Source organism: Hippopotamus amphibius, chromosome 1 (assembly GCF_030028045.1).
Source record: "Hippopotamus amphibius kiboko isolate mHipAmp2 chromosome 1, mHipAmp2.hap2, whole genome shotgun sequence".
NCBI lineage: Eukaryota > Metazoa > Chordata > Mammalia > Artiodactyla > Hippopotamidae > Hippopotamus > Hippopotamus amphibius.
The window spans coordinates 141,234,634-141,259,623 of record NC_080186.1 but is presented as its reverse complement, the minus strand read 5'-3'; the positions used below and the strand labels follow the sequence as shown (position 1 = coordinate 141,259,623).

General features: G+C 36.2%; 1 protein-coding gene across 6 annotated transcripts in view; it reads left to right on the top strand.

The window, feature by feature from the left end:
• Positions 1 to 24,990, top strand: part of GABRG2 (gamma-aminobutyric acid type A receptor subunit gamma2) — a 109,299-nt gene that overhangs the window by 5,459 nt on the left and 78,850 nt on the right. For 5 of the 6 annotated variants that reach the window (XM_057747448.1, XM_057747423.1, XM_057747439.1 and 2 more), the window contains exon 2: positions 23,475 to 23,626. In XM_057747448.1, the coding sequence (XP_057603431.1) occupies positions 23,475 to 23,626 (152 nt within the window). The remainder of the gene's footprint in view (positions 1 to 23,474; positions 23,627 to 24,990) is intronic. The other variant, XM_057747429.1, reaches the window with a different exon arrangement.

The window sequence follows — 24,990 nt, the reverse complement described above, 5'->3', positions numbered from 1 at the left end:
AGAAATTTAACTACTGCTTGCCATTCCATTTTCAAAAAAGAGACTTTGTCCTCCATTGAGAAAATTTTATAGGATAACTTGCTCAATGTTGTCCCATAGTTTTCCTACAGAAATTCTATGTCGAGGCAACCATACAGAATATTAAAGCAGAAATAATCACTGCTTCAATATCTGGATATCTCTAGCTTCAATATATAGATATGTAAAGCTGATATTTTTAATCACCTCAGTCGTACAAGCAACAGCTTGATTAACTTTGGCATGTGAAAACTTAATATCAAAGTGCTTAAGTTTTAATTTCTAGAGGAATAAAAATTATACTTTCTAGAAATTGGGGCTTTATTTTTTTCTGAGAATGTTTGTGTGCACACTTTTATTCTCTCTATAGCTTTGTGTGTTAGATGAGGGAGATAATATTTTACCTTTCTGATTGCTGTTCAAAATGAGATGTGGAGCAATTCTGGGACTTGTCCAAGTCTTCTTGAATGTTGATTGTAGAGCAGGGGTTAAGACTTCCCCAGCCACATTCCTAGTGCAATATACCACCACACCACTCAATTACAGTTACTCTTCTCCTTTGTAAAAATCAGGAAACACTAGGATTGTTTTGAGACATGAAAGGCTTCTCCAGTTTGCTTTACCAGGCAGGTTGTTTGTTCTTCATTTCTTCCATATTCTACAGAATATGTATCTTTTAAAAGGAAACAAAAACCTCCTTTTAAGTTACACATTAGTGGCTTAGGGTAAAAAATAAAATTTAACTCCAAATCACATTAATCCCTACAGTATTATGAAATAAGAGGGCAAAATATGGTAATAATTCTATATTATTACAAAAATTGTTATGTAACTCTATAAAGTGCCATGTAAATGCAAATAAGTAGCCCTGATAGTACATTCTCCACCCATTCATAAAGAAACCAAATGAATACCAAATAACATAATAGTGGGAAAAACAAAGAATGCTTTTTAAGCAAAGGTCCTTTGTAATAATTGAAACCCTGCCATGATCTCAAGTACAGTAGTAGAACCAAAGTCTATGTAGTGAGACAGATAAATATCACATTCTGTAATTTGTTTAGGCATATTTAAAATTGTCAAAACAAACCGAATATAACTTGTGAATATAATCTTGATAGGAAGAAATAAATGACTTACTCTTATTTATGTTCTTTTCTGCAGGTTAACAGTCGCTTTTTGTAAATTGCTTTTGAAAACACACTTGAGATATAATGAGGAAAAAACTATAGATATATACTGTAGAAATGAATTAATTCTTTTTTTCAGATTTATTTTCTTATTTATTTATTGTTTGTTTGTTTATTTGGCTGCATTGGGTCTTTGTTGCTGCATGCGGGCTTTCTCTCGTTGTGGCGAGCGGGGGCTGTTCCTCGTGGTGCGCAGGCATTTCATTGCGGTGGCTTTTCTTACTGCAGAGCACAGGCTCTAGGTGCATGGACTTCAGCAGTTGAGGCTTGTGGGCTCAGTAGTTATGGCTCACAGGCTCTAGAGCTCAGCTTTAGTAGTTGTGGCACACGGGCTTAGTTGCTCAGTGGCATGTGGGATCTTCCCAGCCCAGGGATTGAACTCATGTCCCCTGCATTGGCAGGTGGATTCTTTACCACTACACCACCAGGGAAGCCCAAATTAATTCTTAATTAATTCATTAAAGGAATAGTATTTCAGCCAGGTCTGTGCTAGGAACTGGGCATATAATTATGGGGCAGCAAAAGCCATGATATCTGCCATCATGGAGTTTGCAGTCACATGGGGTGACAGGCAGTGATCAAACAGGTGCACAAATAATTATTAAGTTTTAACTTGGGTAAATGCTACACAGGAAAGAGAGAATACATCAGTTTTCTAACTTGGTGAAACCATAGGCTAGAGAAAATCAGTGAGATTTACAAACTAGCTGAAACTGATCTATAGTCACCTAATTGGTTGGTTTTAATATTTCAACATTCTTTTCTTCGTTATAATAGTCTTTGCTCGATTTTTTGCCCTCAGTTGGAGAGGTTTTTCATTTGAAAATGAACTGTGTTTTTTGAAAAAAGAAAATTGAAGATTTTTTTCATGTTCTGGAAACCATTTTTTTTAACTATTTAAAAAATTATGCAATAGACAAGAACTATATTAAGGATAATTAAATAAAGTAACACGTCATTTATGACATTAGTAAATTTAGTTTGTGTTAAAATAATCAATGGCCAGTTGATGAGTTTTTGCTCCATTCACCTCCTATCTAGTAGGTCTACATGTTATGTATGCATAAAAGTAGACCTATTTTCCTGTTGTCACCTACACCTGAGGCACCTTCTCTGATTCTTTGTCAATCCTATATAAACAATCAACTACAGTCAAAGAGGGGGAAGAAAAACACATAACCATCTTAAATATAAATATCAGTTGTGTGTGTCAATTAATTTCAGACTTGGATACAATACAATAAAAAATACTGAATATTTTGAGGATTTGAGAATTACATGCAAAATGCACTGTGTATGACCTACAAAAATGTGTTCAGAAGGCGACCACGTAGCTTACAGGATCTTAGTTCCCTGACCAGGGATTAAACCTGGGCCACGGCAGTGAAAACCCAGAATCCTAACCACTGGGCCACCGGGGAACTCCCTCAGTCACTTTTCAGTATTGATAAATTATAATCTTTCAGCAAGAGAAGAGATGCTAGGAATTACATGTTAATAAATTATCAACTGTTTTTAAAATCTATTTTACCTATTTTCTTCCAGTATCCCCCTTTATCTTATTCTTAGAATAAGCAAGTGTGTATTTAGTTCCTTTTAAATAATCATCATTCTAAAAGGAAGGTGTCCTACGCTTATGCAGATAAACACAAATATGCAACTTTGGATAGTGTCCTTTTTAGTCTCATAAAAGAATACTTTTCCTATTATAGCAGAAAGATTGAGTGAATACATTTTCTCTAAAATTATTCCAAATGAAAGAACAAACAAAAAATTAGATCTGAGGTAGTATTCAGATATTTTCTGTTGTTAATAGAAAAGTAATTTTCCCTAGTATTTCTTAGAAGGAAAATTTAAAGTGATAATTTTTAAAGTCAATAACAGCATCTCAATGATTCCAGGTAAAAATTATCATTTAACCAAATTATTTCCTTTTAATTTGATTTTGTTAATAAAAATCTACATTCTTTATTTTAAAATTAGTTCTTAATAAATGTCAGAAAAACTTGTGAATTTTAAAAAAGTGTACTTTTCAAATTATTCTTCATTAAATTCCACAAATTATTTATTACTTAAATTATTTAAATAATTATAACATTCATAAATCCATAATCAAGTTATTAGCAATTACAAAAATTTAGACACTTTTAGTTTATTCTACATCCAGGTAATTTGTTATTATTTTATTTTTTTATTATTTAAAAAAAATTTATTTTATAATGGAGGATTGTTGATTAACAAAGTTGTGTTAGTTTCAGGTGTACAGCAAAGTGATTCAGTTATACAAGTATCTATTCTTTTTCAAATCTTTTCCCATTTCAGTTATTAGAGAATATCATATGATATTTGTCTTTCTCTGTTTCACTTACTTCACTTAGTATGATAATCTCCAGCCCATCCATGTTGCTGCGAATGGCATGATTTCATTCTTTTTAATGGCTGAGTAATATTCCATTGTATACATGTACCACATCTTCTTTATCTATTCATCTGTTGATGGACATTTAGGTTGCTTCCATGTCTTGGCTATTGTGAACAGTACTGTGATGAACGCTGGGGTGCATGTACCCTTTTGGAACCGCATTTTACCTCTGTATATATGCCTAGGAGTGGGATCGCTGAATCATATGATAGCTCTATTTTTCGTTTTTTAAGGGCTACACCAATTTACATCCCCAGTTCCCCTTTCTCCACACCCTGTCCACCATTTATTGTTTGTAGACTTCTTGATGATGGCCATCCTGACTGGTGTGAGGTGAAATCTCATTGTAGTTTTGATTTGTATTTCTCTAATAATTAGCAATGTTGAGCATCTTTTCATGTGCTTCTTGGCCATCTGTATGTCTTCTTTGGAGAAAAGTCTGTTTAGGTCTTCTGCCCATTTTTTGATTGGGTTGGTTTTTGGATATTGAGCCACATGAATTGTTGGTAAATTTTGGAGATTAATCTCTTATAGTTTACATTGTTTGCAAATATTTTCTCCCATGGGTTATCTTTTCATTTTGTTTTTGGTTTCCTTTGCTGTGCAAAATCTTTAGAGTTTAATTAGGTTCCATTTGTTTATTTTGTTTTTATTCCCATTACTCTAGGAGATGGCTCGAAAAAGATATTGCTATGATTTATGTCAAATAGTGGTCTTCTTGTTTTCCTCTAAACTTTATAGTATCTGGTCTTACGTTTAGGTCTTTACTCCATTTTGAGTTTATTTTTGTTTATGGTATAGCTTCTAAACTAAATTATCTTAGGGAGTCCTTTAGCCCTATGACCACCATTTGTTTTATATCTGTAAGACATTTAATTGATATCGGTATATTGTAATATGTAATGTTCCCCCCTAAAAATGTGGAGAGTAAATGTTAACAGAAATATGACCATGTTTAGATGTTATTATTCATTTAAAAAATCTTTAATTTTATGCCTATTATGAAATGATACTTAAAATATGCCTGAATTTCCCAGTAACTCATTTATTGAACATGCTGAACTTAGATAGTTATGGTCTGGAAATTATGTTTCTCCTCAAACTTCGTCTATTAAATCACTCTTCCCCACACCTGTACAATACCTAAGACAAATGCTATGAATTTTCCATTCATTTTAGAATATATAATAATCTCATTTTCAGGTATTAAAGTCTCCCCTAAATTGGTCCTTCAAACACTCAGAATTTTTTTGTGTGTGTTCTCTGATCAGGCCTGACCTAAGTTTTCTGCAGCCTGCCTGACACAGTTTCTTCATTTTTTTGTTAGGCTTCTCCTCTTTTTATGCTGCTTTTGGCTTTTTCAAGATTAGGGTGGAGGGAGAAAGGACAGTTACATTTGCAGAAAGATCTGATTGTACTCTGTGGGTAGAAAATGCCTAAGTCATGAGTTATTCTTTCATGGGGGGATTGGATGGGTTCTATGGAGCTAAGCCTCTTCCTCCTAGCTCCTCCTGGGGACCTTTAGAATTACAGTATGACCTGATGTGGGTCATGCTGTATGGGGGCTTGATGTTTTAGGACAGGCTCTTAGCTCCACTACAAAGATACATCCTCCCTAACTTTCTACTAGCATTTTCTTGCCAAATAGACAGTCTTTTCAAGATGATTCCAGCATGACTGTTTTTCTGGCATCCATTTAGCTCAGAAGGAAAGAATGAATGAATGAAAAACTCGGGAAAATTGCTTGTCAGGTTCTGAAAATGAAGGTCTTTTTCTCACTCAAATTAACTGTTAGGATTTTTTTCAGGGCTATCACCTTTAGACTTTTTCAGGAAAGAATCAGGCTACATTAGTCATTTGGACTGCCTAAATTATAGAGACCACAGGCTAAATTTTGTTAAAAATTCTCTATCTAGCATGTGTTCAAACAGCATTAAGAAGCAGGTATGCAAGTTTTTTGTTTTGCGTGGAGATAGAAATTACCCCTGTTAGTCTTCTTTAAATAGTAGACATCTATGGGTGGGTTTCTTGACTTTGTTTTTCAATTGCCTTGAGGTAGAGGTGGAACATATATCATTGTGAGGAGGTGATATGAAACTGCACAACTCTTTCTACACTTAGGCCAATAAACTTTTCCATAAGAACTGCTCTCATTGAATCCTTAAACTTCTGTTTTATGGTCCCAAAGTAGGTGAAAGGAAAAGAATCTAGCACTGGTTTTTGGCCTTCTCTAGCAAGTTCTGTCTCTTCTTGGCAGTCTACCACATTTGTTTTAAATGAGAGTATAACACTTCTCACTTATTTTTCTCAGTCCTAGGATGTCAATTATGATAACAATGGGGAAAGTGTATTTAATATTACATTCCCTATGTGATTCATTTCTTCCCAATATCCACTAGTTAATTCACCGTCTTCAAATCTTTGGGCAAATATTGCCTTCTCAATGCCTACCCTGATTATTCAATGTAGTACTGCAAATGTCCCTCAACCCTATACTCACAATTCCACTTATTCTCTCCTATGTTTTGCCTTTCCTTAGTATTTATAGTCTTCAGTAATTAAGTAGAAAATTTTTTATTATGTAACTTACTGGCTTATTATTTTCACTTTTTATTTTCTGCCTTAGCTAGAATCCAGGATTGATGAGAGCAGAGATTCTGTTTTGTCCACTACTATACTCCAGGCTTTTAGAGAAGTTCAATAATTACTGTTTAATTAAATAGTAAAAACTGCATCTCCTTTTCCCTGAAATTATCCTCTCTTAAAAAAGGATAGAAGAAGAACCTTGTCATATTTTCCATAGTACCTCACTCTAAGTCCAGCATACATGGCTGGTGACCAAAATGAAAAAGCCAACAAGTCCTAAAGTGTAGTGTAGTCCTTGAGAGCATAAGCTATGGAGCTACACTTGACCAGGACTCATATTTCTACCCTTGACATTTACTGCGTGATAGCCCTCCATAAACTTACTTAACTTCAGTCATCCTTAGTCTCTTCACATAAAAAAAGGAAGATAATACTTTTTCATATGCATATTTTGAGTAGCAGTTGACATAATACATGGCACATAGTAAGCTTCTCTTGCTTCTCTTATATGTTATTTTTGTTTTTGCTACAGGGTCATTATTTATTTCCTGGGCATATTCCTAGAGACACAAGTAGCCTGTCCACCCCTGTCAAACTCTAAATTTGGGGAAAGTACAAGGAGAGGGGTTTCTTAATAAAAATTCTGTAATTCTGTAGTCCCCTATTGTAATTTGAATAAGATGAGAAAATTGGATAAAGGTCCCTAATGAGTATATTATTCATTACTTTTAATGAATGATTATATTTGTTAATTTTAGATAAATATTATAAACTTGATAAAATTTCTAACACATGTGGATTAGGTCCCAATAACAATGAAATATGTGCTGACACATGGGACTTCTCCCCGAATACAGCTTCTTTAACTATATGCAAAGAAGACAGAGCTGATATTTTTCTATTCAGTGTCATGACTGAGTTTTCATTTTTGTGTGTGTGCCTTATGGATCTGATAATAGGGTGAAATTCAACACCATCTGTCACCTAGGTTACTGCATCAGCCACCTAAAGTATCTTTCTGATGCCAGTTTTGCTACCTTCTGATTCATTCACCACATACCAGAGAGACTTTTTTTCCTAAAAAATATTTTCCTAAGGACATAATTAAGATTCAATAACCTGTTGAGAATTTAAGTATAGAGTTAGATAAAATTTTCTCAAATGTATGCACCAGTATAGCTACCACCCATACGTATATATACAAACATATATTAGTTTCCAATGTATATTGGTTTCCATCACACTTGCAGGTTTTCTGGTGCCCTTTCCAATTAATCACTCTTCTATGCCCTCCTCCGTCCTTTTTGCGTGACTTCAGACTGTAAGTAATCACCTAAGTATATCTTAATAGTTGTTTAAGTATCAATGAAATATTTCAGAAAAATGAAGATGCACATAAAGCAGAAGTTTGAAGACAGGGGTTACAAATTCTGACTCAGGTGATCTGAATAGTGTCCTTCTGAATTGCTATTTTGTGAATCCCATTTTATTTAATCCCCACTGACTGTGTTCCTGGCACTATGCTGCATGCGGAAGCTATAGCATTGAACAAGGCAAACACAGTCTTTTCACTTGTGGAATGTGTATTTTAGAATAAAGACAGGCTTTTAAAAACATAACACTACATTATATATAATATATCATATATTACAACTACACTTATAAATATTCTTATAAACATTTGTTTCACTTATTGCCTCTAAGTAAATTTGTGTAACCAGATGCACATTTTACACTCAACCACTTTTTAAACCCACATATCCATGTGATTCTGTCCATTGTCCCCTTGAAACCAGCTAAGGTGGGATGTCACTTGACTTGTTGAGCTCTCCAGCCCTATGTTAAATGCAGAATGAAAATAAATGCAAAGTAGACAAATTTCCTCCTTCTTGCCTCCTGCCTTCCTACCATAAATATTTATTTCATTCCTAATATTTGTTTGGCACTGGACTAGGGATTGGAGATAAAACAGGGAGAAAAACATGTATTTTTTTAATCCTCTTAGACATTTCAGTCTAGGGACAGGCAGCTAGCAAACAAACAAATTTCAAATTGTGGTAAATGTGAATAAACAAAAGGTGTGGTGTGATGAAGAAAAGAAAAAATTGTTTCAGACAGACTACTCAGGAAAGGCCACTCTGAGTAATGGATAAGAAGTTGATGTTATAAGGTTATTAAAAAAAATTCAGCCATGAAAAGATTGAAGGGAAGACCTTTCTCACTATAGGTAACAGCAGGTGCAAGGGCCCTGAATGGAGAAAAAACTTGGTGTGTTTTAGGAACTAAAAAATAGCCCTTGTGGCTACAGGACAGTGATCCTTGGATGAAAAAGTCAGGATATAGGATTTGGAAGCAGAAAACTGCTTCCTATGGTACAGCCTTGTGGCCATAGTGAATATTTTGAATTTGGGGTAATACTTCATATAATAATAGTCAGTTTTATTCTTAAGGAAGAAGTGTGCCTCTGTGATTTGGGAAACGGTGAGGGTTGCAATTTACCTACCAATTTTCAATTGTTTGGCAATTAACTAAACTGTTGACTTATACCTTCCTTAGAATTATATTTAGTGTTGCTCTATATCTTGCTACAAAATCTTAGCAGGATCAAAATTATTGATTCTGCTATTAGATTAATTATTTGAAACAGTCATTATTTTTTGGCATTATTATGAATGTCATGAAATTATGGCATTATGAAATGATTGCACTACATTTCACTCGTGTTTAAACATATTTTTATAAAGATAAATACTTTGCATGTAAAAAAATGGCAACGGTAGTTTCTTAATTCCAAATTAATTAATGTTTTGGGGGGATCAGTTACTTGCCTGAGTAATTTTTAAATTTTAAGAGATTCTCATAGGGAGAATTAACAGATGTGCACTTATTTCCTATCCATAAAATATATTATTGAACTTTATCTACATAAAACAGAAGCACAGAAGGTAATACTCCTAAGAGCCTGAAAGAGATACAAAAATCTATGTACCAAATAAAAAAAAAAACTACCATTTTATTAATAAAAATTTCCTTCTTCCCAATAATTTTTAGACTCAATTACCTTATACTTTAGTATCAGGAAATTTCACAAAAGTCTCATGTCAAAGAATATTTTGAAAAATTCAGTGATTTAGTTTACAGCATAATAGTTTTGTTTTTGTTTTATTTTTAAGTTAACAGAGAACAAAACTAACCTTTATGGGTGTACAGTTGTATGAATTTTAACACACATGTAAATTCTTATAGTTCAGTATCCCAGATCAAGATATTGAACAGTTCTATCTGCTGCCCTAAAAGCTCCTTCCTACTACCCCTTTGTAGCCACACCCTTCCCCCACTCTTAACTTCTGGCAACAACTGCTCTATGACTCATCACTGTAGTTTTTCTTTTCAAGAATGTCATAGTTGTAGAATCATATAGTTCACTCAGCATAGTACCTTTGAGATTACAGAAGTTACTGTGGGGTCAACAAGCACATGAAACCTGTAAGTAAGTGCAAATTAAAACCACAGTATAACACTACACACCTAGCAGAATGGGTAAAACAAAAACAATACTGACAAGACCAAGAATTGGTAAGCATGTGAACCAACTGGAATGCTCATACATTGCTAGTGGGAATAAAAAACGGGGAACAATTTAGCAATTTTGTATAAGATTAAGCATACATCTAACATTACTCAACAACCTCACTCTGGTTTGCATGGGAGAATTGAAAACTTATGTTCTGGAATAATAGCTTTTATTATTATCTAGACAATTTTTTTCAGAAATGCTTACATAAGTATGATCACATCAAGTTTTCCAGATAAAATGGTGTTTTCCTTTATTTGATTTGAGAGTACGCTCTTGATTGAGTTACTCAGAAGTTTAACAGTTATGTGATCTGCTTTGATACTACTTGTGATCATGTATCTGAGGGCATTGGAAAGACTGGAAAGAATAATGACTGGGAAGACACATGGGTTCTGTGGGAGCTCCTTTTTTAATCTGTGTAATAGGTTTGCAGTCTCTTGAAAAAGGTAAATATACTACTGAGAAAAGACAGTAAGTCGTTATGCCCTTAAGTTATTTTCTTTGTAATATGAATTATCATTTAAAACATTTAACCTATTGTGACAGGGATCTAAATTTATAAAAATATAAATGACACAAACTGACCTTTTTTCTATTATATAAACTTTAGTTTTTCTATGAAACCAGCACGCTGGTTTAAAACACCCTTAAACTTTGGGTGAAGTTAAGATGATTTCAAATTCCACTGGGAATTTGTTTTTTACAATGTTCCAGAATTCTAAGAACAAAAGTAATTGTGGGCTTAGTAAAATACATCCATAGAATACTTACTGATGCTCACTGCCAGCATAGAACGTTTTAAAAAACATCTACCATATTTTCATAGGCAAAAAAGTAGTAATTCCAAGTGCTGAGAGTACTGTTTAGCTCATAGGAGATGTCTGTGAGTAATCGCAAATGACAGAGTAAATACACGACTTCCATGAGCTGGAGCATCCATAATTCTTAGTTATGCAAATTTATATTATGTAGAGACAAAGATGGACTCTTCATGTAATGAAGGTGGAGGGAATGAGGAGGAAGAGAAATGCTAGCAATAAAACTGAAACATAAGACTTGATTGACTTTTTCAAGTGATTGATAACACATTGATTTTGAGAAAATGTCTTATCCAGGAAGAGCCAAATAATGACAACTTAAGAATAGTCTTCGAAAAGTGGCCACACCACAGGAACAAATTTCAAATTTGTATGACTTGAGTTTAAAGACTATAGCACAATATTAAAGAAAAAAAGGAAAAAGAAAAGGAAAAAAACCAAGAGAAAGAAAAATTCCCAGAATCAAGTACATTCAGATGTACACATTGGTAAAATCCCCACATGAAAATGAAAATTTAGTCAGCCACCTGAACAAATTTGTTCCATAGTTCCAAACATCTGTATATTAACAAGACTAGAATATGACAGAATAAAACAGACTATAGTGATATGAGTTTTTAATACATCTAAAGAACATTTAAATTTGATACACTTGAATATACAAAGGAATATATGATGATATTGCATGCGATGTAATCAGCCTTCATTTTTATAAACTGGCTCTCAATGACCTTTAAATTTGGAACAGTCTGACCTCTTGTTCATGGACCATGAGAAAATACACATTTGTTTTCCTACCTACCTGTTGCCCCCTTATAAATAAGTGGACAATTTTGCATGTTTATATGTATATTACCTGTTATTTTGCTAGAAGAAGAGCCAACAGTTTCATCAGCTCCCCAAAATGTTATTCTTACCATAGAAACTGAGATTTGGAACTGATTACAGAGGCACGTTGATAGAAATAAACTTCATACCAAGTTGGAGGTGCTGGCAGACAGAGATTAGTCACATTCTACCACCATGTGACAATGTTTTTCTTATTGCCTTGCATTGTTATTTGTGTTGCATTTTTTCTAGCTGTTCAGGTATTTGTTTGTCTCCCCAAGTAGATGTGAAGTGTTTTGATATCAGCATTGTACTTTGCACATCTTTCCATTTGTAACTATACCTTGCACAAGTGTCTCAAATACAGGCTGATTAACTGAAGGACTGAGAAATCTAAAATTACAAGGCATTGTTTCCCAAATTCAGCCATCTTCATGATTTTTGCCATATCTAAATGACACTTGGTTATTTTTTTACTAAATATTCTTCATAAACCAACCTTTTAAATATAATTATTTTATTTAATAAAGCTAACAAAAGTAATTAAACCTAAAATTCAGTTTCATTTTTCATAACAGAAGAAAACTGCAAAGTAAATTCCGTGAAGCCAGGACAATGTTATCAAGTTTTAATTATATATTATTGTTTACCGGAGGTGCTAATCTTGTTGTTCCTCGTCTTTAGAAAGTAGGTTAGTGAATTGGAGAACACAGTTAAAGACAAATTACAAACAAACTGAGACCTTGTCTTTAATATGATTGGATGAGTTGAAAGAAAATTTAAAAGAGAAAAACTAACTAATTATGGATGTCAATGTCTTTTAATGCTATGCATATATGCTACGTAAAATTGTCTTGGGTACTAGCAGCAGGTGTCCCAGACTTTAGGAAACACTAATATAAGTGATCTTAATAGGATGTAGGATATTTATTTATTTATTTATTTGGTTGCGTTGGGTCTTCATTGCTGCATGTGGGCTTTCTCTTCATTGTGGTTCGCCGGCTTCTTATTGGGGTGGCTTCTCTTGTTGCAGAGCAAGGCTCTAGGCTCACAGGCTTCAATAGTTGCAGCATGTGGGCTCAGTACTTGTGGCGTACAGGCTTAGCTGCTCTGAGGCACATGGAATCTTCCTGAACCAGGGATCAAACTCATGTCCCCTACATTGGCAGGCAGATTCTTAACCACCGTGCCACAGAAGTCCCAGGACATAGGATCTTAATTGCATATGATGCTAATTTGAATTTCCAGTATACCTTGAAACACTGTAGTAAATGACACTTATTTGGCTTGCTTGAGAGCGGGTACCAACATGCTGTTTATTCAGAAAAGAAAGTCCAAGTAGCTCTGTCATGCTCTCCTGCAGTAGCTCTTCATCCTGGCTGCTCCTTAAAATTAGCTAAATACCAATGTCTTGGTCTCATCCTAGTCTAATTAAATTAGTATCTTAAGAGGTAAGCTTTCAGCACTGATATTTTTTTTAAGCCCTCTAGGTAATTTCAACATGCAGCCAGGGTAAGAACAACTGGTCTGTATCCAGCATCAGATATTCAGTGTATGCTGGACATTCTACACTCTTAGTGAATGATAGTCACCGTATAAATGAAGAAATTCAAAGTATTTCCTTCTTTGAATATTTCTTGACAGTAAATAATTATATTTTTCTCTGACATTAGCTTTATGGTTTGCATATCTTCTGTGGTTAAAATTGGTCTCGGATGTCAGTAGTCAGAGAATAGCAAGAAATGCAAACTTCGTTTGTTTCTTGAGTGAGAGAGAGCAGCCCCAGAAGTTGTGTTGGCCTAGTTCATCACCATGTTGTTATAGTTCAACAACAATGCAAGTATAGTATCTAAGTTCTGTCATTTTGTAGAAAAACAATTTATTTCATGAGACCAACATACTTGGGGCCACACTTCAGAAAACTGCCTTCTAAAAATTCTACATTGGTGTATAATGTACAAGATAAGTTGTCTCAGATTCCCCCAAATAATTCAGATTTTGAAGCCATGGCTTCCTATCTGTGGCAAAGTGTACACAAGCAAGAACTTGAGAATATTATTTTTCCTTCTAGTGTATTTTTCATGTCACTTATGTTCTTCATTTGTTTGTTTGCTTTTCATATTTTCTAACTCTTTGTTAAAAACTTCGAACCTCACATTCTCTGAATCCGTTCTCTGAATCCATTCTCTTCCTGAGTTCTTTGATCATCTTTAGACCATTACTCTGAACACTTTCTCAGGTAGACAGCCTATCTCCACTCTACTACATCTTCTGGAGTTTTATCTTGTTCCTTCATCTGGAATATGTTCCTCTGCTGCCTCATTTTGTCTAAGTTGCTATTTGTATTTTTATGCCTTTGGTAGGTTAGGTGCATTTCTCAGCCTTGGAGCAGTGGCCCTCTGTGGGAGGCCTCCTATGTGTCCTAGCAGTGCAGTCCCCTCTCATCACCTGAGCTGTATGCTCTGGGGGTTTCCCCTAAGAAGGCTGCTTCGGTCCTTCTGTTGTGGCAGCTGACTATTTGGGCAGTCTGATAGGCTTGGTTGGTCCCTAGTCTGGTTGGTTGCTAGGCCCTGCCTTGTGTGGATGCTGCGGGTTGCTATTTATTGGGGCCTGGTCACCAGGTGGCTGGTTGAGGAACCTAGGGGGCCCCAGGGCTAGTGCGGGCTCACTGGTGGGCAGAGTCAGGGTGCCAAAGATTCTGGGACCATCGCCCACCCACTGGCAGGGGAAGCTAGATTCTGGAGTTAGTTCTGGACTACTGGCAGGCAGAGCTCATTCCTGGAGTCTGGCTGCAGGGCCCAGGGATTCCAGAGGTCATTTCAGATCATTGGTAGGGGGTACGGTTCCTGACACAGTTGGGTATGACTACTGGGGTGTCTCAAAGGTCGTGTTGATCTGCTGGTGGGCAGAGCCTGGTCCCAGCATAGGGTCTGACCTGTGCTGTGGGATTGTAGTTTACTTGCTTCTTGTGGGTAAGGTTGATCTAGAGGCTTGTGTAGACTTTCTTGCGGGAGGCACCTGTGCCTGGCCACTGGCGGGTAGAGCTGGGTCTTGGCCCTCTAGTGGCCTGTGCCATGTCTAAGGGACATGTCTAGAGGTAGCTATGGGCTCTTTAGTCTTTAGGGAGCCTGTCTGCTGATGGGTGGGGCTGTGTTCCCACCCAGTTAGTTGTTTGGCCTGAGGTATCACAGCACTGGCACCTATAGGCTCTAGGGTAGGGCGAGGTCTTGGTGCTAATGAACCAACATGGCAGCCACTGTGTTCTCCAATACATCTGATGCCAGTGTCTATGTCCCCAGGGTGAGTTGTAGCACACCCCCCCTCCCCGACCCCCACAGGAGACTTTGCAAGACCAGCAGTTTCAGTCCAGCCCACACTCCTGTCAGATTACCGCTTTTGCCCTGGGTCCCAGTGTCCATGAGGCTTTGTGTGCACCTTTCATAGTAAAGTCTCTATTTCTCCCAGTCTTGTGTGGCTCCTGCAGTTAAGCCCTGCTGGCCTTCAAAGCCAAATGCTCTGGGGGCTCGTCTTCCAGCTACCAGACTCCCAGGCTCTGGAGCCTGACGTGGGGCTCAGAACTCTCACTTCTGTGGAAGAACCTCTGCAATATAATTATTCTCCACTTTGTGGGTCGCCCAACTGGGGGGGATGTGATGTGATAACATTGCGAGTCTGCCCGTGCTACCTGTCTCATTGTGGTTCCTTCTTTATGTCTTTAGTTGGAGAAGATCTTCTCTGTTAGGTTCCAGTCTTTTTCATGGATGATTGTTCTGCAGTTAGTTGTGATTTTGGTGTGCTCATGACAGGAGGTGAGCCCAGGGCTTTCTACTCTGTCATCTTGGTCACTCTCTGAGAATACTATTTTCTTTATCATTTTGTAAATTATCACATGAAAGTGCTTTACAAGTAAAGGAATAAATTAAATGAAGAATGTGTCCGTTTAACAATCATTATTCTCATTACCAAGATGTATTATTATTTACAATATAAGAATTCCTGTATCTATTGACATGTCTGTCTTACCACAATTTAGCATCAGCACTTTTATTTTTATTCTGACAGCCATGGACAGTTAATATAACCTTAGAACTGCTTTCTTGAGTTAACCTTGGCCTTATTTCCTTTTTAATCTCCCTAAATATCAATATTTTCAGTATGTGTTATTTGAGTTTTCACATGCAAGACATCGATAGCATTTAATGAAGAGAGTGATGACACTCATTGGATGGCATTTTATATAAGTAGCTCATTGTAATATTATCTACAACTGTTACATGTGCACATTTGTAAAGAGTCAGTTTTACCAAGTTAATTTTCACAAACTTTGAACCTTTAAAAATATCTATACTCTGTGATTCATTCAATATTTTGAAAAAGTATTCATGGGTGTTTTAAGTGCCAGGCACTTGCAAAGTTGTGGGAAACAACACCACTGAAGACAGATATTTCTTGCACTTAGGAGCCTATTATTTTGCTTTTAACATTCAAGTCTAAACCGAGGATTGAAACACCTTTTTGTTGTTGTTACTGTGAAATAAAATGTATATAAAGTACATAAGACATAAATATGAATCGGTGGATCATTATGAATTGAAAGACAAACGCATGTTACCACCCACCACTTCTGGAAATAAATGTTGCCAGCTCCCCAGAAAACATCCTCACCCCCCTCCCCATGTCTATCGACTTTCTCTTCCCTCAAAGTAACCATTTTTCTGACTTTGACCTCTATAGTTGAATTTTGCCTGTTGCTAAATTTTGCACAAACAGAAACACAACATATGTGTGAATGTGTGTGCTGGGTGTGTGTGTTGTATCTTTTACTCAGATTTTTATTTTTCAGATTTATTTTGCTGCACATAGCAGTCGTTTGCTGATTTGTATTGTAAAATGTTTCATTATGTAAATAAATATGCGATATTTTATTCATTCTACTATTGATTTAGGTTATATAAATTTCTATTACCAATAATGCAACTATGAACCTTCTTGTACATGGCTTGGAGTAGACATGTGTATGCATTTCTTTTTGGAATAAATCCAGAGATGAACTTTCTGGGCAGTAGGATACACAGGTGCTCATCATTAGCAGATAATGCCAAAATGTTTTCCTTCCAGCAGTGTCGGAGACCTAGCTGCTCCACATTCGCCCGCTTTTATTTACGAGGGAGTTAAAACAAATACACAACAGCAACAGCAACAACAAGTGCAGTGAGGGCACTAAGCCAAGGAAAACAGACTTCAATGATAAGCCTAGAACATGACCTGATATGACCTAACCCTACTTACACTCTCTGTTCCTGTTGAGTGCTGTGGTTGTCTTCTCCACATTTTCCCTCCTTTTCTTAAATATCTCCATTTTCATTTGCTCTCTGTGTAGTCCACATGCTTTTGGGGATGTCAATTTCATCTTTGATACTAGTGGTAGGAAATATAATTACGCAAAAGAATGAACGTAGTCCCACCCTCTAGCTATAGATTTGGTTTCATACGTATGATTTCATATGTAGTCAGGCTAATGATTCACAAAATGAGAACTTCTGGGGACTTTTAGAAAAGTAAACTTCTGGAAGAGTTTATCTCTGTTTTCATGGATGTAAATAATGAAGCATAGAGGTGAGGAGTTGTTGGCAGCATCTTGTGACTGTACAGTTAAGCCATCTTTGGGTTGAAGCTGATACCATGGAGGACAGAAGGGTGAGATAGGAGTCTGCGTTTTTAAATACATGGTTGAAAAGCTGAATAAAAGCACCATGAAGCTTATCCCATATTAGGCTGTAAAATTATATATCCCTCCTAATTTAGTTTGAATGTTCCGATCCTTGCAGTAAAATTCTTCTTAGTTAATAAAACCCCACAGAAATTTATTTGATACAGGTCATCAGCAATTGCTAATAAACAGTTGCATTTTGTACACTGGAATATATAATCTGATAATTGACTCAGTCAAATAAACACACTCAGCAACAGCTGTAGACCTAATTATCAAAAAATTGAATGAGATATGAGCTAAGGGGGTCATAGTAGGTAGAACAATTCACACAGAATCAATACTTAAAATTTACCCCCTGCCCTAACTCTACCCTCTGTGCATATACACACTCACATACACACCTGTGCATACAGCACCCTTCCCAACAGGTCTGCACAGGTTCTTACATGTCCTTACTGAAGGTATAGAATCCCATAGGCCACTAAAGGCCCTGTATGAAAGAGCACCTTGTGCCCCAGTGCTCCCATTGACTGAAATGCAATGTTTCTCAAGAATCCTGGGTCCTCTAGAACAGTACAGAGGAAGTCTCCTCCTCTCATGGTCAGATTCTAAGTCCCCTGTGCCAAGGATTTATACTCACCTAGCGTAGTTGCTTCTACACTTGATACCAAAGTCCACCTTTTGCAGTGACTGGAGGACATTCTTTGAAATGAACTAGCTTATGCCTTACCCTTGCAGTGCGCACTGCTTTCCAAGCCATGGAAGAGTTTAAGTGAGGCAGCTGATCACATCCATTATGCTAAATTATGAGCTCTGCTTGTATTCCTCATTGTGGGGAGATCAAATCATTGGTACCTGCAATGGCAAGCTTATGAAATTTGAATGTTATTAACTTTGTGCTGAAGGCGCCATACTTTTATGGAACTCAGGCATAAACTGATTTATTGTCCTAAGGGGAAGAGAGCTTGAGCAACCATTTGTTTTCGATGATCTTATTTTTTGATGAATGTACAGTTGCAGATTCTTTGGCCCAATTCCTTTCTCAAACCCTTGCAGCATAATGGTTAAATATTTTGCTCTTGACAAACTAAAATGATTATTGGTAAATATCATTGTTTTTCTTCATTTGTAAAATGGAGATAATTATAGGAACATCAGTGTTCTAAAGATTAAGTGGAAGAATGTATGTGAAGTCCTTAAAGTTATCCATAGAACACAGTGAATATTTAACAGTAGCCAATGTTGGTAGTATTTTGTCTTAGGAAAACTAGTTAATGAAAAAAAAAAAAGATTCTTTTCAAAAATTTTAATTGTAAATTCCGTGCACTCATGGAATTTATAGTTTAGTAGTGGAAACAGACATAAGCAAATCAGTAAATACACATTGTGATAAATGCTGCAAAGCAGTCAAAGCACTGGTGAGAAATATTAAGAGTTGGGTGGGTGACACAGATAGATAAAACAGTAAGGAATGACCTCTACTCATATTCAGAAGGTGATTTTTGTGTTGAAAGTTGAAAGCTTATATGCAATAAGCCATGCCCAGTATTTGTTTGGGAGGTGGAGAGAAGAAAAGATTGTAGGCAGAGAAAGAAAAATATATATTCTGTGTTTATGATGCCAAATACCAATGGATTTGAAGATACCTAAATGAAAAGACAAATGTTGTTATTGTTTCTCACCCAAATGTTGGCTGTTATACTAACCTAGGAGAGTACAATGACTAGAATTTTGTTCCTACACAACTTAGAGCTGTATTGAATCAGTAAAAATATGAAATACCTGGATTAAAATTAAAAATTGCATCAACTACATGATTAATCTTCACAGTAACAAGTATTCAAAATAAGTACCAAAATTCAAATATTTAAAGTCTTCTGTCTAATTGAGAGCAACCTCTCATTGAACATCTCTTCAATATTTGTTTATTTTTAATTCATCTTATTTACTTGTCTTCAGATCTTTATTGGAGTACAACTGTTTTACAACATTGTGCCAGTTTCTGCTCTACAACAAAATGAATCAGTTGTATTTATACACAGATCCCCAGATCCCCTCCCTCTTGAGCCTCCCTCCTACCCTCCCTACCCCTCCCCTCACCAAACATCCAGTTGATCTCCTTGTGCTATGCAGCAGCTTCCCACTAGCCTTCTATTTTACATTTAAAAGCCACTTTTTTTCTTAAATGAAATTGATTTCTGTTTCTGATTATAAACATGAACTCATTACATGTTTGTAATTGTGCATAAATTCAAATCATGCATAAAACTGTAAAGATGAAAATTAAAATTAATAATCTCATTTACAACAGAGATTCAGAGTCAAAAGAGCTAAAATAGAAAGCTGAGAATCTGCTTTTATTTTTAAAGCCTACCCCAACACATAGACACAAATACACAAGAATAAGCACCCCTGGCTTAAATACTCGATGACTGCGATTTGCAAATTTTAATCTGCATATGAATCACTGGAAGAGCTTGTTCAAATAAAGATTCTGATTCAGGAGTCCAGATGGGGCCCAGGATTCTACATTTCTAGACATTTCCCAGAAGATTCTCACACCGCTGGTCCAAGGCTCTTTTTTTTCTTTTAACTTTTTATTTTTTTTATTTTTTACAATAAACTGCATATATTTAGAGTGTACAATTTGATATCCCAATCTCCCAATTCATTCCCCCCCCAACCCTCCCTGCTTTCCCCACTTGGTGTCCATATGTTTGTTCTCTACATCTGTGTCTCTATTTCTGCTGGTCCAAGGCTCTTGGTCGAATGGCTTTCTAATAATTTTTGAAAGCTTTCAAAGATGAAAGCCTTTACAACCTTTTCTGACACTGTCTGTCAGAAATTATCACTTAGACTACAACAAAAAAAAAAGTTTTTCATCATGGTAAGATAATTTCAGAGTAATGTTTACTTCAGTCCTTTACTTTTATAAGATTATGTTTAGTCTATAAAAGGCACAAGAAGGAGTAATCGCTTCTAAAGACCATTACATTTAGACAGGTGCCTTTAGCTAGAAGTTCAAGTGTATGTTTGCTCTTAGCCCACTCAACCGTTCAGTCAGTTTCCTTACATCATTATCCATCTATTTCTGCCCAGGCTTTCTCATGGAGTTCACAGTTCCACAGAATGCCTTATCTCATGGTTATCTTTGTTATTCCTAGAGAGCCTACCTATAAGTGAGGAGGTCTTGACTCCAAAGAATGCTGGAGAAACAGCCAATTTTGAATGAGAGAGGTTCTTTCTTCTTTTTTTTTTAAATCTGGAAACAATCCCAGATTATTCATCAGCCCCATTAATTTAGACCTCAGCTGGGAACATTCTAGAGAATAAAAACTTCATTTATTTATAATGTAGGGGTTCATTATTTTTCTTCCTGGATAACATCTGTTTTTAGTTCTTCTCAGCCCATATTAGATCAAAGCCTGGAAGCAGTGTCTGTAGATTCAGGTTTTAGTTATAAGGTTGGAACTGTTATTATAAATCTACTTTCAGGGCTATGTGTCAGGTACTGTGCTAAGCACTTAATAAGCATTATCTTAACCTTGCACAAAAATGTGATATGAATACTAGTATTAACTCTGTTTTAAAGATGGGAAGTTTGTGAAGCTTAGCAAGGTTAAATAATTTGCCCAAGGTCATAAAATAATGTGACAAGCAAGATAAGAAGCCAGAAGTCAAACCTGGTACTTTCTAACTCCTGAGTACATGCTCTTAATTTCTCTGCTCTATTTTACCTTTTTATGACTAAGTAGGCATCCTGAAGGTAGACCAAATCTGTCACTGACACTTTTATGTGAAATAATCTATTTGATTATTGTTTTGGCATCCAATAGATAATGACTCTAAGAGAATTACTGGTGCAATTCTAGAAAGTAGTATTCCTTTTAAGAAGTATCCCTCATCTTTTTACTTAATGTATTTTTCCTCCTAGTCTGCCAGAAAACAGTAATAATGGTAACATGGCAGCATCATGCTTGGATTATTTATTTGTTAGTATGAGGGAGTGCTACGAACAAGTATACCAAACTATTTATTTATTTTTTGGCTGCGCTGGGTCTTTGTTGCTGTGCGTGGGCTTTCCCTAGTTGCGGAGGCCAGGGGCTACTCTTCGTTGCAGTGCACAGGCTTCTCAGTGCATTGGCTTCTCTTGTTGCGGAGCATGGGCTCTAGGCATGCGGGCTTCAGTAGTTGTGGTGCATGGGCTCAGTAGCTGTGGCACGCAGGCTCTAAAGCACAGGCTCAGTAGCTGTGGCACACAGGCTTAGTTGCTTCGCGGCATGTGGAAACTTCCCGGACCAGGGATGAAACCCGTGTCCCCTGCATTGGCAGGTGGATTCTTAACCACTGTGCCACCAGGGAAGTCCCCAACTATTTAATAGATATTCCCTTTACTTGAAGGAATTTTAATAGGGTGCATATATCAGAGAGGGAGGAAGGGAGGGAGAGGGGAGAGAGAGACGAGGCAGAGGAAGGAAGAGGTTGAGATTTTTTTGAAAAGGCCCTTTTGCATGAACAAATTAAACAGTGATAAAATTTCATTACGATGACTTCCAACATCCAATGGGTCAACTACATTCTTTTCTCAATGACTTATCAGAGGGATTTGAAAATTTCTTTGTCAGATAACTTTTTTTTCTTCTTAGGCTAGTAAGATTTAGGTCATAGGATTAGAACTCTATTACACAGAGTTCATCAGTGCTCTAGAGAAATGATGAATTGAGGCTTAAGAGGAATTTTCCTAGCACACAACTGCTCTCTGCCTGCATTCAAGCAGTTCTCTTTGAAAGCTGGTTAAAACTTTGTCCAACCCATCATACATACCCTCTATGGGTGCTTTATGAAATTTAAAGTTCTTGTGCTAACAGAAGTGCAAGACACAAGACTGGGCTATGTTAGGTTTCATGCAAATGTGTGACTCAGTGTTTATGTTTTCTATTCATAAAGCTTTAAAGGAATAAAAAGATGACTTGCTTACTAAGTTGATCCATGCCAGTGATTACTTTTAAAACTTCATCTCCCATTCTCAAACCAGATTAATCACATAATCAGCTTTCTCTACCATATTTAGTCATCTATTTATCTATATGTATTCGAATATACATATATATCTATGTTGATGAATGGGTATAATTGAGTATAAGATATGGTTTGAGAATATGATGTATATTCAGGGTAACGTGGCAGTGATTTGATTTCTGACAAGACTCATTCTTACCGTATCTTTAAGAAAAAAAAACTGAAAATGAGAATCGGGATGAGAAACTTTATTTATTTTGTATTTTTTTATTTCACCATAATCACACATGGTAACCAATATTTACTGAGTATTGATAAAAACAAAACCGGAAAATTTTGCATTGCCCCAGGTGTAGAAAAGATAATGATTTTGTGTGTTGGTAGGGGAGGGGGATGAAGTTTGGGGCAGGGGAGAGGCAAACTATAGGAATTCCAACATCCTTTCAAATCAGCCTTAGCTTGTCATCCAATCGTGGGTTTTCTGCCAGGTTTTGGCATAGAAAACTGAGTCATAGAATATTATGTCGCTTTTTAACCATTAAAAATAGGTAATTTCACTTCTATGATTGTAGTATATTAACCATTAGTATGAGTTCCCAGCTTAGGGACTTTTGCTGTAATAAAGAGTGGTTTAAAGTCTACAGCTACATCTTTCTTCATAGTACCAGGTTCTTAACAATCAAAGATAAATGAACCGCCCTTGCTTTCAGTGCAAGTGAGGGGAAAAAAATACACATACACACACCCTGGAGGAAGAAAAGGCAGCAAGACTGAGCTCTCCTTAGTAGTTCAATTGAGGGGGGAGAGACTTGTCTGGCGGTTTGTGGGAGTGAATCTAATTATCAGTCTCTTACTTTCATTAATAGGTTGGAGCAAGTTAACTTCTCAAAGGAGGAAGAAGTAGACATTATGCCTGAACTCCTAGACTGCATTATGATCATTTAAGCATTGCTGTCACAAAAATAGTTGTGGTTTTTTTTGTTGTTTTTTGTTTTTTCTATGTAAGTCCTTTGTGAAGTTGGGCAGGTGGACAAGGAAGGACATCAACTATGAAAAAGGCAAAAGTAACTGGTAAAGCATGGTCTACTTATAGATGTGAGGACAGAGCATTTAGGGAAACTGAAGAGTATAGATGTTAGTGTGACTCTGAAGTTTAATTAACCGTCAGCTGAATTTTCACTATAATCCATTATAACGCATTCCTGTCATCCAGTTTCATTTCTCTTTTCCACCAGTGGTCTGTGAGTAAAAGTCAACTTGGTGGAGTCTGTATGTTTTGTGACCAATATTTTTGTTTTCTTAGCCTCACTAGCCAAAAATCTGATGATGACTATGAAGATTATGCTTCTAACAAAACATGGGTCTTGACTCCAAAAGTTCCGGAGGGTGATGTCACTGTCATCTTAAACAACCTCTTGGAGGGATATGATAATAAACTTCGACCTGATATAGGAGGTAATGTTAAAGCCTTTTATGATGTGGGTTAGATGAAAACAAGACCGCCACATTAGGAGAAAGCATCAGCCCATTTTAATAACCAGAAGGATATAAATGATAATTTTACTAAATGTTGTAAATGTAAAGAATGTATAAACAGCATTCAGATCTGGGGGCAGATGGGGCATTGATAAGTTCATAAAGATGATTTTCAAGTTAGCTTGAGAGATAGAAATTTAAATTTTCCTAGACATCTCAGACAGAGACAATAGAAGAAAAGTGACTTCTTTTTGAAGTGACATCAAAAACAAATAAGTACACACTACTATACGTAAAATATGTAACTAATGAGAACCTACTGTAGAGCACAGGGAACTCTACTCAATACTCTGTAATGAACTACATGGGAATAGAATCTAAAAAAGAGTGGATATATGTATAACTGATTCACTTAGCTGAACGCTTAAAACTAACAACATTATAAATCATCTATACTCCAATAAAAATTACTTTTAAAAAAAGAAAGGACGTACTACTTACCTATAGTCATGTAATAGCCACAAAATCTCAGTGGTATACAGTAATAAGCATTTATTTAGCACTTTGTTGGGGGTGGTCTGATCTAAGCTCAGCCAGGTTGGGTCTGCTTATTTAAAAAGGCTGTACTCGCATTATACTCATGGGACCAGCAGACTAGCTAGGAGTACCCCTCATGAAGATAGCAAAGAACAGGAGAAAAAAATAGAAGCTCATAAACTTAATGCTTGGAATTAGAACTAGCACACTCATTTTTGTCCATATATCATTAGCCAATGCAAATCAAATGGTCAAGTTCAAAGTTCAGAGGCAGAGAAGTGCCTCTGAACTTCTGTTGTGACAGCAAGGGTATAGATGCAGCAAGGAGTGAAGAACCCAATACACCACAGAGAACTAGAGCATGGCACGTCGAGGAAAATGGATAAAGATGAGAGAAATGTACTTGTTGAATTGAAGCCTGGAATATTATGAATCCTTGTTCATTAAATGTTAAATGAAAATGGAATACCTTCATTAGGTTACGGATGTAATACTACATGAGTTTTAATATCGGTCCTCTTTGACAAATGGGTGTGTATTGGGTTTCCATATGGTTTTCTTACATTATTTGATGAGTCACAGAATTCATTAAATCATTGAGGAAGATTGATTTTGTGTTGGCTAGAGGTGAATGAGGATAAAGTGGTCATAAAAAGAATCAACAGGGAGCATTGCTTCAAAAACAATTCATAATACTTGTTGCTTTTCATGTCTATTTCATGCTTCTAATGCATATTATTTTCTGGGTCACTAAGTAGTTATTTTTTTCTACATGGGCCAAGTCAAGTTATAATACCCAAATTAAT